Raw genomic sequence first — 13221 nt, 5'->3', positions numbered from 1 at the left:
GGAAAACAAGCCTGTCTGTATGTGTTCGGTTTTACGAGTGAGTGTGTGCCTGTGTATGCCTGTGTGTTTGTGTGGTTTATTGACATGTTTCTGTTTGACCCAAAACAGGTCCCCAACCATCAGGGACATGGTGGTCCGCTGTATAGCTCAGATGGTGAACTCACAGGCGGGAAATATCCGCTCAGGCTGGAAGAACATCTTCTCTGTGTTCCACCTGGCTGCCTCCGATCAGGACGAGAGCATCGTGGAGCTTGCCTTTCAAACCACTGGACATATCGTCAGTAAGTGCCACTGATTTTTTTTTGTTTCTTTTTCACCTAAAAGCAGCATTGTGCAGTGTTTTTAGCATGGCATATTTGTTTCAACTTCTGTAATATTACTCTACCACCTCAGTTTGCATGTTTCTTTCATTTCAGATGACCAGTGCATTGTCCAGAAATGCATGTGTACAGCTGTCCTGTAAAATTGTCTCAATTTACATGAATTCCACTTCAAAGGGAGCCCAAGATCAAGAATTCCCAATTCTGATGATAAAAAAAAAACAGTTTAAGGCTTTAGAATTAGGCTCAGTAAAACAACAACCACAGACACACACTGTTTCTTGAGTATTTTATCGAGGTTGGCATTTGTGGCAGGATGTTCTTGCTGTGGAATCAAACTGCTGCTGTCTGCTTCCTGGAAGTTCTGCTACATTGTACCATCCACACTGCGTCAGGCTTAACCCGTTGTGGTTGTCAGTATTAAAGTGTCATGTTGAAGCTGTCGGGTAACAGTTGCTCAATGTCTGTCCTGTCTTTCAGCGAATGTATTCGAGAAGCACTTCCCCGCCACCATAGACTCCTTCCAGGATGCCGTCAAGTGTCTGTCAGAGTTTGCCTGTAATGCTTCTTTCCCCGACACCAGCATGGAGGCCATCCGTCTGATCCGCCACTGTGCCAAATACGTCTCTGACAGGCCACAGGTCAGTGCCCATTAAAAGTGGAGAACTTTAGTCTGCTGTTGGATGACAAAACAGTCTTGAGTTCTAAACACAGTGACATTTTCATTGACAATGAGTATGATTTCAAGGTGTTAAAGTCTAGCCATTCACTCAAAACAGCATAAAGCACTGTTTTATTTTGTATGTTCTTATGTTGGCTTCAAGGTGTTGCATGTACAGTGCCCTAGTAAAAAAAAAAAAGCCCTTTATCCTAAACATGAACATTTTTATTTCTTTATTATTTTTTGGAATCTGGAATAATATGTAAGTATACACTCTTTGTCAGAAAGTAGTATCTTTGGCTGGTAAACATCCCGGACAGACTGTTAATGACTCAGACTGGCAGTGGGTCATCTTCAGTGACAAGTCCAACTTTTGTCTCTGAGAAGAAGACCAACAAACTTGTGTGTGGAGGCGCCACGGGTAAAATTAACAGTTTGTTGTCGCATGCTTGAGGTGTCATTTTTGTGTATTTTCATATTGTTCAATACAATGCCAGTGACATTTTTTTAAGCATCCAATCCCGGATTAAAAATGTGTGGGATGCCTTTGATGTACCGTATTTTTCGGGCTATAAGGCGCACTTAAAATACTTATTTTTTCCCAAAAATCGTCATTGCGCCTTATAATGCAGTGCGCCTTGTGTATGGATTTTGCTTGTGTTTACTGACCTCGATTTTTATGTGGTACACGGCGCTCTGTTGTGCAGAATTCCTCACCCACGCCAGAAAAAGATCCCCCTCTTGGGCTAGCGCGCGGTTACCTTTGACTGCCGTACTGCCTCTCGGCTGTGGCTCAGGGTAGCTAGTTTCCACTGTAGCTCCGTGGCCAGAACAAGGTGCCGGTAAACTTTCCTTTCCACCCGTTCTGGGTTAATAGCACAAACTGTTTCTTTTTAGCGCCCACTTCTAAGTAAAGTTAACCTCTTAACACGCGCTGGCCCACCGGCGGGCCAGAAATATTTAATATTTCATAACTGGCTGTGTTTCTGAATAGTTATGAACAGTTACAGGTTCAATATAGACATCCAATATACCTTTTTAACGCATAGAATCTCTGCTTTTGAGCTATTTAGCCTATTTAGCGGAATATCCTTTCAGAAAATAAACATTTAGGGCGAAATATGCCTTGGTTATGATTTTAATAATTCATAACTCTCATATTTGCGTTTATCGTTCGTCCATATTTCATCGAATGCGGTCATGTCATACACCATTCGAACCGTCTGGCTCTCCGGATTCCAGAACTGTGCTTTTACTGTAGGATGTATGTTTCATGAATTAGAGCTGCGTCAGAGCGCATGTTTCCAGTAATAAAAGGCTCTCCTTTTGTCCTGGGGTAACCTCCGGTCACTGCCGCCACCCCCCGAACACACACCCGCGCTCAGCCACAGGTCCTACCTTCAAAACGCGTCCAGACTAAAGAGAATCCATCAATCCAGTCTCCTGTAATCCACAGTTATATCCAAACAGCGCTGGAAATCACTTCATCCAGAAATGAAACTTATCCAATCTTTATCTCTGTTTTAAAACCGTTTTATTCACCGAATTCGGCACAACACGCTATTATAGTCAGAAGCCTCGCGGAGTAATGCGGTACTTGCTGTGCTTCAACATAATATTATGGTCTGTCGGAGCGTTGCGGCTACCGTTGTCAGGAGCGTCGCGGAGTAATACGTACTTGCTGTGCTTCAACATAATATTATGGTCTGTCGGAGCGTTGCGGCTACCGTTGTCAGGAGCCTCGCGGAGTAATACGTACTTGCTGTGCTTCAACATAATATTATGGTCTGTCGGAGCGTTGCGGCTACCGTTGTCAGGAGCGTCGCGGAGTAATACGTACTTGCTGTGCTTCAACATAATATTATGGTCTGTCGGAGCGTTGCGGCTACCGTTGTCAGGAGCGTCGCGGAGTAATACGTACTTGCTGTGCTTCAACATAATATTATGGTCTGTCGGAGCGTTGCGGCTACCGTTGTCAGGAGCGTCGCGGAGTAATACGTACTTGCTGTGCTTCAACATAATATTATGGTCTGTCGGAGCGTTGCGGCTACCGTTGTCAGGAGCCTCGCGGAGTAATACGTACTTGCTGTGCTTCAACATAATATTATGGTCTGTCGGAGCGTTGCGGCTACCGTTGTCAGGAGCCTCGCGGAGTAATACGTACTTGCTGTGCTTCAACATAATATTATGGTCTGTCGGAGCGTTGCGGCTACCGTTGTCAGGAGCGTCGCGGAGTAATACGTACTTGCTGTGCTTCAACATAATATTATGGTCTGTCGGAGCGTTGCGGCTACCGTTGTCAGGAGCGTCGCGGAGTAATACGTAAGTTACTTGCTGTGCTTGTTGATTTATTGCTCAGAGATGTTATTTTTCACAGATATTGTGAAGGATTTATTGCTCAGAGTTATTGTTACTGATACAAATAAAGTTTCATTTAGTGCGCCTTATAATCCAGTGCGCCTTGTGTATGGACTAACACTAAAAATAGACCGTTCACTCATCGTGCGCCTTATAATACGGTGCGCCTTATAGTCCGAAAAATACGGTACTAACAACACTTTACCATTACATCAAAATCTGCAGAAACTGTGTAAAAAATCCTTCATGTGAAAAAACCTTCATGTGATTACTGCAGAACACCATTAGGAACCTCTACAACTTGATGCGTTACACATGCTTTAAACACTATCTCTGTATGTGTAGCTCAATAAATATGACCAAGTCTTGCCCACATCAGTGTAAATTTTATACTATTTTATTGTTCGTGCTAACCTTTTATCTTCCTTCTGATCAGAACAGCAGAAGAGCACACTTTCTTCTGAATGCAACAATTTTTGCAATTATTTTTTGGACCATGAGAAAAATAGAATGTATATAGAAATGGATTTAGAGATGCAATGAGAACAAAATCTGGAACACAGATTCTTCTCTCTCTCTCTTTCTCTCTCTCTCCAAGGCTGGAATTTTGCTGAGTTTTGGTTCTGGTAGTCATAAATGGATTATATAGTTGCATGGTTTATGCATGTGCTAAGTGAGGATTAGAGAAGTGATCCCAAAGGGTCAAAGACTTGATGGTTGTGGGATTAATAGGAAAAAGTCCCACTCATTTATAAATATGCCAAAACAACAGAATATGTTGTGTTATTTAATTGTATATAATTATTTAATTGTGCAGAAATGTACCATTGCTCTATTAAATCATGAGAGGTTTTATACTCTAATGGCAGGCCTTTAAAGACTACACGAGTGATGACATGAATGTAGCCCCTGAGGACCGGGTGTGGGTCCGAGGCTGGTTCCCCATCCTATTCGAGCTCTCCTGCATCATCAACAGGTGCAAGCTGGATGTCAGAACCAGGTCAGTGCAGCCACTATATACTAAAGCTCTGCTGGAGCTAGATTAGATTTGTCTGGGGAGATACTGTAATTACATTACTTTAATTCAGTATGAATCCGCAGTGTGTCATTATAGTCTGGCTATCTGGGTTAACATGGAGAAATTACACAGATACTGACAGTAATACTGGCTGTCAAGTCACTCACATTATTGTACTCGTACTCCTTTGTCATAAAACAAAATGTAATCATGATTAAACATGAATTTTAGGAGTGGCCTAGTCATTAACCGAAACTGCAAATTAGTATACAAGACTTAACTCTAACAGCAACTTTAAATTCAGTGTTGTTGAAGAGCCAGTAAACAACAGGCCAGCTTAAATTCTTGGAAAGGAAAGAAGCCACGCTGTGTTATTGATTAAATCTGAAACAACACACTAATAGATTTAAAGGGAAGCCCAGCAGTAGCGAATGAGTGGTTAAAGGCCTCACTGTGTGTGTTTGCGTGTGTGTGTATTCCTCAGGGGTTTGACAGTAATGTTTGAAGTAATGAAGACTTACGGTCATACATATGAAAAGCACTGGTGGCAGGACTTGTTCCGCATCGTCTTTAGAATTTTCGACAACATGAAGCTGCCGGAGCAACAAACTGAGGTAAGTATATTAGTTATTATTTACTAGAGTGCCTTTATATACATATAGAAAATGAGAAATGGCTGAAATAACAAAAAAAGACGCAGAACTTTCAAACCTCTAATAATGCAAAGAAAATAAATTCATATTCATTTAGAACAACAATATTTAAGTTTTATCTAAGGAAGAGTTCAAAATCAATAATTGATATAATAACCTAGATTTTTAATCACAGCTTTCATGTGTCTCGGCATGCTCTCCACCAGTCTTTCACATTGCTTTTGGGTGACCTTATGCCACTCTAATTTGAAAGGTTAATTTGATAATTTCTCATTTTATGCAAATAAATGCTCTAAATGACAATATTTTTTATTGGAGTGTGTGTGTAAAATGATATATAAATATATATAAAATGTGTGTATGTTTGTGTGTTTTTATTTGTTGCAGAAAGCGGAGTGGATGACCACTACTTGTAATCATGCGCTTTATGCCATTTGTGACGTCTTCACGCAATACTTTGAGTCTCTGAGTGATGTTCTGCTGGATGACATTCTCTCTCAGCTCTACTGGTGTGTGCAGCAAGGTAAGAATCTGATTTTTATCCACTCAGGTTTTACAAATTCTTAATTATGTCTGTGACATAAGGAGAGAAATCAAAGAATTTCTATTAGTTTGAAAATAGTTTTCGTCTTATAGTATTCATAGTATTTATACTATAAAAACATACATAATATTTAAGCAGTGATTTAATGAATATAATCATTAATTGCATTCTCAGTTTACACTCTCTCAATCACACATAATGATAAATTGCATTCATGCTTCTTATTACATCAGTTTGAAAGAGTCGATTAAAAAGCACTGATTTCATAATGTTAAAATTGATTGAAATGAATCAGAAATATACTAAATATACAGAGTCTTAAGTGTGGAATTTTGTACTGCATACAAATAATATACACATAGTGTTCGATGTCTTTTTGAGTGTAATTTGTAAATGTTTCTCTGTTGAAATTAGATATTTCATGGGAATTTCATTTAGGATTTGTTTTGAATTCAGATTCACAGTCTCCTACTCCCTTTACTGCTGCTACTTTGTGCAGATAATGAGCAGCTGGCCAGGTCAGGAACCAACTGCCTGGAGAACGTGGTCATCCTGAATGGAGAGAAGTTCACACCGGAGACCTGGGACAAAACCTGCAACTGCATGCTGGACATCTTCAAAACCACCATCCCACACGTGTATGTTCTCCTCACTGCTTTTGGGTGTTGGTTTGGGTGAGCTTTAATGTTTAAGGTGAATTAATCATCATTATGTCTGTTCTGTTCTGTTCTGCTCTCAGGTTGTTGACTTGGAGACCGGCTGGTGGGAGTGGAGATCACATGACCCAGCTGGACTCAGACAAACAGCTGGTGCGCAATTCAGAGTTCTGTTGTAAACAAAAGCACAAACTGTTTTTGATCACTTTACAAGATCATTAGGCGGGTGTAGTTCAGTTTGAATAAGAACACGGCTCCTACTTCTTTGGACTGAACCTAGTTAACCATCATAGTAACTGTAATTGTAATAGTTTCTTGTTCACATAATTAAATGGATTCGGTTAGCTTAATTAGCTGTTTTATGTACTCACCTACTTGCAAACTCAATTGCAACACAATTGTTGGATGGATTGGTATTTCTCTGCTTGTTTTGAGGAGCAGCAAATCAGAAATTAGTCATATTAATTTTTTTTTTGCTGTTGTTGCTGGTCATATATATATATATATATATATATATATATATATATATATATATATATATATATATTTTTTTTTTTTTTTTATCTGGGCATTAATATAACATTGCTGTCACACAAAAATCTTGAAATAATTTTAATCTGGTTGGTATTTGTCATATTGTGACCCAACCAGTACTACCCACCAATAACATTCAATTAAATATAAGAATATTTTCTCAACATTTCTTTTTTTTTTTTTTTTTTTGCTTTTTGATATAATGTGAATCTGGGAGTTCTTTGATTTGTGTTGCATCAATAGAAATGCTCCGAAATTATAGATTGTGATTTTGGCAATAAAGAGTTTATCCGTCAGTTACATAATGTTAAATGTAAACATTTAATTTGTTAAGTTATTCTTACTGCTGGATTGTTTCTGATGGCTAATTTATACTTTTCTGTGTGTCTTCATTGAGATGCAGAGAAGGGTCTATGAGTAAGCATAGCTTGTAGAAACATTAAGCATCTCTAGATGTTGAGCTGTGGGTCAAATGCTAAATGGCTGTCTAGTAGTTTTGAGATCGGAAAGAGAGCCAAACACGGCACAAACTAAACTGTTAAGCTTACATTTAACCTAAATAATTCATTTTTCAGTATTAAAACACAAATCTTACCATTTGTTATTGCTTGCATTGTCTTCATGGCCCCTAGTGAACATGTTCAGTTGCATGTCAGTTTATTGAAGAGCACTTATGTAAATGTTTATTTTGGACATGCACTTGTCAATGCTCACAATAGCACTGTATAGGTTTATGTACAATGAATTAAGTGCTAAATTCATGTTTTTTTATCTTTTGGTTGACTGTAGGATTCTGTGTCCCAGAAGTCTGTGGATATCCATTCTCGGTCGGAGGATCAGCAGTCCATCAGCAGTATGGAGAAGGCGCTGGCAGAGAACCGGAGGCACAGTCAGTTCAGCGTGGCTTCAGGCAAGTTCAGCGCTCCCTGCTGGAACCCGCAGTCTCCTTTGTTTGTTAACAGCACGGCTCTGCCGGCAGACACTGTGTGCTTGGCGGGCAGCCAGTCTTCAGCGTCAGTTTTTAATCTGAGCTCCGTTGAGCAATTTAGATGTTTGAAAATCGTGCTCATGGTGTTTTTGCATTGTGCACTCAATTTAAGACACAGTTTCCACATCAGTGTGTGGTCAAATGGCACTGAAACAGTGTGGGGGCGTGACGGGCTGAGTCATGGTTTAGTGACTGTATGTATGTGTGTGAATGTGTGTCCAGCAGAAGCCCAGGAGCAGAGGCTGTTTGCAGCGTTGCTTATAAAGTGTGTGGTGCAACTGGAGCTCATTCAGACCATCGACAACATCGTCTTCTTCCCGGCCACCAGCAAAAAAGAGGATGCTGAGAATTTCGCAGCTGCACAGGTATACAGTACAAAACAATGCGTCTTCTGATTCTGACCTGCATTTACTACACTGCACCTGTTCAGATAGATAAACTTTTTTTTTTAAATCTTCTTTACTTAAAAGAATATACCAAGATGTTAAGACTTCTTCCCTGGTAGCAAAACAAGAAACGTGCCTGGCTAAAGGGTCCTTCACGCCATATCCGATTTTATGGACGAAAAATACCCACGTCAACTTTAAAGACTTTAAAAACAAGCACGGCTATTTTAATGACTTTCAGACTGAATCTGAAACTGATAGACTGCAATGCTGTGTAATTTTATTTAATTTGAGTCCAATGCATTCAAATCAGGCTGACCAAACAGAGATGAGCTCCAGTGAGCAGCACTGTGAGTTCTTTTGTCATGCCTGCGGACCAAGCAAATGAGAATGAAGGCAGCAACGGAAGCTGAAGGTATAATACTCTGATCTGCACGCTGAAAAACAAATGAAAAAGAAAAAAAAATGCAATTTGAAGAAATTATAATCCAAAAGCAGCACTGAACAGCTGGGGAATGGCACACCTAATGCCCTTTATCTAGTTATTTTATAGTTTTGTCTGGGTTTTGACTGGGTTCATCTGTGTCTGTTCATGTTCCACAAAAATACAGCAATCTAACTTCTCTCTTTCTGATGAGCGCTCACTTGAATGAAGGAGGAAATTAAAGGCAGGAAAAAGGTGCAAAAAAGCAAACTGACCGAGTAAACTGACAGAATGGACATTTTTAAGAGTTGTAGAGTGTCTGGCCCCATTTACAGTCAGTGTTAAGGTTCCATTACGTTAAACATTGTATGCTTTTCTTCCAAAAAATGTGCACTCTGTGTGAATGGACTTTAACTTCATCTCAATTTCCTGTTGTGCCGTATGGAGGTGCTAGTCCTGCTTTGATTCCTTTTGAGTTCACATTCATTTAGGTTTAGTTTTAGTCACAAATACACAAAGAGTAAAATTGCCAGTGCGATGATATTACCTTTTAGCTGGAGAAGTTGGCATTAGTGTAGTATTTGTACTCTGTCTCATCTTATGCTCTTATTTTATTTTTTGGTCTTAACCAAGTCAAAGTACTGTTTAAAACATATTTTTGTTCCTTTAAATCATCACTGTTATGTATTGACACTCTTACAGCAGCTCCAGGATAAATTGAACAGTGGTAGCTGCTTTTTGGTACTATAATTTGATGGAAATGTAAATTGTTTTGTAAAAAAATACATGAACTGCACTTTTTCTTTTAGACTGTGTTGTTAACTCAATGAAGGCAGTCTAAGACCATTGAATCCTGTAAGATTTGTCTAAGTATTGTCCCTCTGGTCTCTACTGGACTTTAAAGGACAACATAAAGGACTATTTTGGCTTAATTTGTATAGACTGGAACAGATTGGAATTCAACAATTGTGTCCATGTGTTATGCAATCATTAGTATATACAAATTAGTAACCCAGTACTTAAAGGATCAGTAAAGAATAATTCGTTTTTTAGTTGTTTTTGCAATAAAACACACATGCTTCTGTTTTATTCAGTGATTTAATCTACAAAAGCTGCTTTTGCTGCATTTCTAATGTCAGTCAAATCATGCTGCATTTGGTCACTTAGAGATGCAGTCAAGTCCCACATCTGTTTAATTAGGAAAAAAAATTAATTAGAAAACAAGGGAGAAAGTTAGCTGAAGTGTGTGCTCAGTTTGGAAAAGATGTATGGTCGCTTTGTGTATCCTAACAAGCAGAACTAAGGATTAGGGTATTTACATACTCATGATGATAAAGCAAACCTTTTTTACTTTTTATCACAAATTCTTGGATACATTTTTACTGAACGGTTTAATTTAAAGTGCTTCTTTTAACCATGTGGAGTTTTTCAGTTATCTCTTGTAGATTGGCTTATGTTGAGTTTGACACCGTATGACTCACTGTTATCTATGAACATGGACTGAAATGCCATGCATACCAAAATGCCTGTATAGACTATACTTTTATTAATAGAAGAGTGTATATGTGTGTGTGTTCTTGTCATACAGAGGGATGCTCTGGGCGCTGATGTGCAGGTGGAGACTCAGGACCAGGGAATGTACCGCTACTTGACCTCTGAGCAGCTGTTCAAGCTGTTGGACTGCCTGCTGGAGTCCCATCGCTTCGCCAAGGCCTTTAACTCCAACAACGAGCAGAGGACTGCCCTGTGGAAGGCTGGTCAGCATTCTCTCTCAGTCTAATCACATGCGTATGGATTTAGGCTAGTGGTGTCCGGCAGTGTGGGAAGTCTGTGGAGATATTTCTTACACTATGAATTCACCTTGTGAAGACCCTGCTAATTAGCTGATGGGTGTATTTAATGAGGATGTCTAAACTCTGCAGTGCTGTGGCTTTCCAGGACTGGAGCCTGACACCATTTAGTTTGACGTCAGGGCTGGTTTTGTGGCTCAGTGCCAGGTACTGTAATTCTTAACTGAGAGAGAGAGGTAGTAAATAGCAGCTTTAAAGCAGCAGTCCCTGTGTGTGTGTTTTTTTTTTTTTCTTTCTTTCTTAATATTGAAATTGTTAGTGCCCCGACACAGACATTACTGCTGCACCATATACAGCTCTGAAAAAAATGATTTTGCTATTTATAGGTATATGTTTTAAGTAAAATGAATATTGTTGTTTTATTCTATAAACTACGGAAAACATTTCTCCCAAATTCCTAATAAAAATATTGTCATTTAGAGCATTTATTTGCAGAAAATAAGAAATGGCTAAAATAACAAAAAAGATGCAGAGCTTTCAGACCTCAAATAATACAAAGAAAACAAGTTCATATTCATAAAGTTTTAAGAGTTCAGAAATCAATATTTGGTGGAATAACCCTGGTTTTAAATCCCAGTTTTCATGCATCTTGGCATGTTCTCCTCCACCAGTCTTACACACTGCTTTTGGATAACTTAATGCCACTCTTGGTGCAAAAATTCAAGCAGTTTAGCTTGATTTAATGGCTTGTGATCATCCATCTTCCTCTTGATTATATTCCAGAGGTTTTCAATTTGGAAAAAATCTAAGAAACTCTATTTTTAAATGGTCTCTTATTTTTGTCCAGAGCTGTATATTCATTCTAAAAGCAGAGTGGTCTGGTAGGTTTGTTAGCTATAATAAATAAGATATTGCTCCATATGTTTTGATAGTTTGATGAATTTTTATTATACTCAAAAACACAGAATTTCACACACAGTTATTTATTTACATTAGTCTGCATTAAACAACTCATCCACATGCTCTGTGCAATTACACTTTCTGACGACAGAGGTCTCTTTGACAGATTGACAGATTGTCACTTTAATTTTATGTAGGCTCAAGCTTCATTGTGATTTTGCTATCAAAGCTATTGTCCTTATTAATCATGTGAGCCCTTTAAAAACTGACCCAAATGTGTGGTAATTTTCTAAAACTGGTACGGTGAGTATATATTGTGGGCACTAAAATGTACACTTCCTGTCCACTGAGCATGAATTTTTAAAACACGCCTAACTTGTAGTTGCCTGCGATTCAGATACCGCTCAGATCCTATTGTGTTGTGTAATGGAAAGTCTTTGTAAGAGTCTGATCAGAGTAGGGATCTTCTGCTACTCCTCACAAGCAGTATCTTTTTCTGTGTCTGTGTCTGTCAGGTTTCAAAGGGAAGTCCAAACCCAATCTGCTGAAACAGGAGACCAGCAGCCTGGCGTGTGGCCTGCGGATTCTCTTCCGTATGTACACGGACTCCAGCAGACAAGATGCCTGGGAAGAGGTGCAGAGACGACTGCTCAAGTAAGACATCACAGTTTTGTACACATTCATTCAGCCACGGTTGTGTTCTTATACATTAACTCCTCAACAGCAGCAGTCTCCAGTATCATAGTAACACCCTCTGTTCCCTCCAGTGGACATGAATGCTTAATATCGTTGGTGTGCAGCACTGAATGTTTAACCCATAAGAGCTCAGACCCATTTTTAAGCCTAAAATCTTGATGTAAGAGAAATGACATAGCAATTTCATGACCTCTTTTTCAATATTGTTCATGCTGTTCTAGAAATTAGGTCAGAACTAGTTCTATGGAATGTATAACATTTATTCAAGCAATTATTTGGTTAAATGGTTGGAACACAGCTGCTGTAGAAGCTAAAATGCACTTTTAATAGGAGAAAGTTTAATCTCCAGAACTAAGCAAGCATTCCTACATTCTGTAAATAAGGTGAGTATAACAAACTCAGATTCATACACTGTAATGTAGTGATACACTAAGGATGTTCAGTAAATGTCTCTTATGGGCATCTTAAGATAAGACAAAGTGCTTTCCACATTTTTTTAATGTGTCTGTGCCACATACGCCACTGTGGGCTCTTTTGGGTTAATGGAAAATAACTTGGCTTAGAAAGTCCCACACCTGTGTAAGTTGTAAGGTATTATCTTGTGAATGAGGTTAAACATTGTCTAGAGTGCTTGTGAAAAGGCAACACGTGTTCCAGCAAGGCATAATAGGGAGATTTAATTTCTGAACACTTGTGAGTAACACTTGTGAGCCATGTGTGTGGTGGGAAAATATGATAGATGGTATTACCACTCTCAGTGGACAGTGCAGTTGGTTGTAATGATTGTGATCAGCAGCATCTGGTTAGAATTGTCCGTCTGAAAAGAAAATCGACTTACATACAGGAAATCACACCCATAATCAATGCAGCAGACCCCACACACATATCCTCAGGTCTGAATTTATAAGCAGCGTTGTGCAAAATTTAACCCTATATTAAGCATTAGTTATATTTATTTTTTTAAGTTTTAGGTCTTATTTGAATTGCTTAAATTAAATAATTAAACCCTGACAGTGCTGTTTCACAAAAGCTGGTAAAATAAAAAATCTTAAACAATGAAATCTGGGCATTTATACATTTTTTTTTTCTTTCCAATGCTTTTCTGTATTTCAGTAATATATTAAAATCATCATTCTCCTACAGTTAATCTAAGGCCATGTCACATTATAAATCCCCCAGTGTGTTTCTACTGTACTGTAAGGAATACTGCGTTGATATAATAGGGTTTTTTTTCCATATCATGCCCCCCAGTTGTAAAACTTCCTACTGGTAACATTTAAAGGTTAGTAGTGT

At 38.8% G+C, this 13221-nt stretch overlaps 1 protein-coding gene across 6 annotated transcripts in view; it reads left to right on the top strand.

Annotated features, from left to right (window-relative positions):
* arfgef1 (ADP-ribosylation factor guanine nucleotide-exchange factor 1 (brefeldin A-inhibited)) overlaps positions 1 to 13221 on the top strand; it is a 101889-nt gene that overhangs the window by 81813 nt on the left and 6855 nt on the right. For 4 of the 6 annotated variants that reach the window (XM_049485713.1, XM_049485707.1, XM_049485696.1 and 1 more), the window contains 11 exons: positions 109 to 281; positions 801 to 961; positions 4209 to 4339; positions 4842 to 4971; positions 5398 to 5533; positions 6054 to 6192; positions 6294 to 6363; positions 7534 to 7654; positions 7955 to 8097; positions 10131 to 10299; positions 11748 to 11886. In XM_049485713.1, coding sequence (XP_049341670.1) covers positions 109 to 281; positions 801 to 961; positions 4209 to 4339; positions 4842 to 4971; positions 5398 to 5533; positions 6054 to 6192; positions 6294 to 6363; positions 7534 to 7654; positions 7955 to 8097; positions 10131 to 10299; positions 11748 to 11886 — 1512 coding nt within the window. The remainder of the gene's footprint in view (positions 1 to 108; positions 282 to 800; positions 962 to 4208; positions 4340 to 4841; positions 4972 to 5397; positions 5534 to 6053; positions 6193 to 6293; positions 6364 to 7533; positions 7655 to 7954; positions 8098 to 10130; positions 10300 to 11747; positions 11887 to 13221) is intronic. The other 2 variants (XM_049485699.1, XM_049485690.1) reach the window with 1 other exon arrangement.

Source organism: Astyanax mexicanus, chromosome 1 (assembly GCF_023375975.1).
Source record: "Astyanax mexicanus isolate ESR-SI-001 chromosome 1, AstMex3_surface, whole genome shotgun sequence".
Lineage (NCBI taxonomy): Eukaryota > Metazoa > Chordata > Actinopteri > Characiformes > Acestrorhamphidae > Astyanax > Astyanax mexicanus.
The sequence above is the reverse complement of the archived record's forward strand: the minus strand, read 5'-3'. Positions and strand labels throughout refer to the sequence as shown.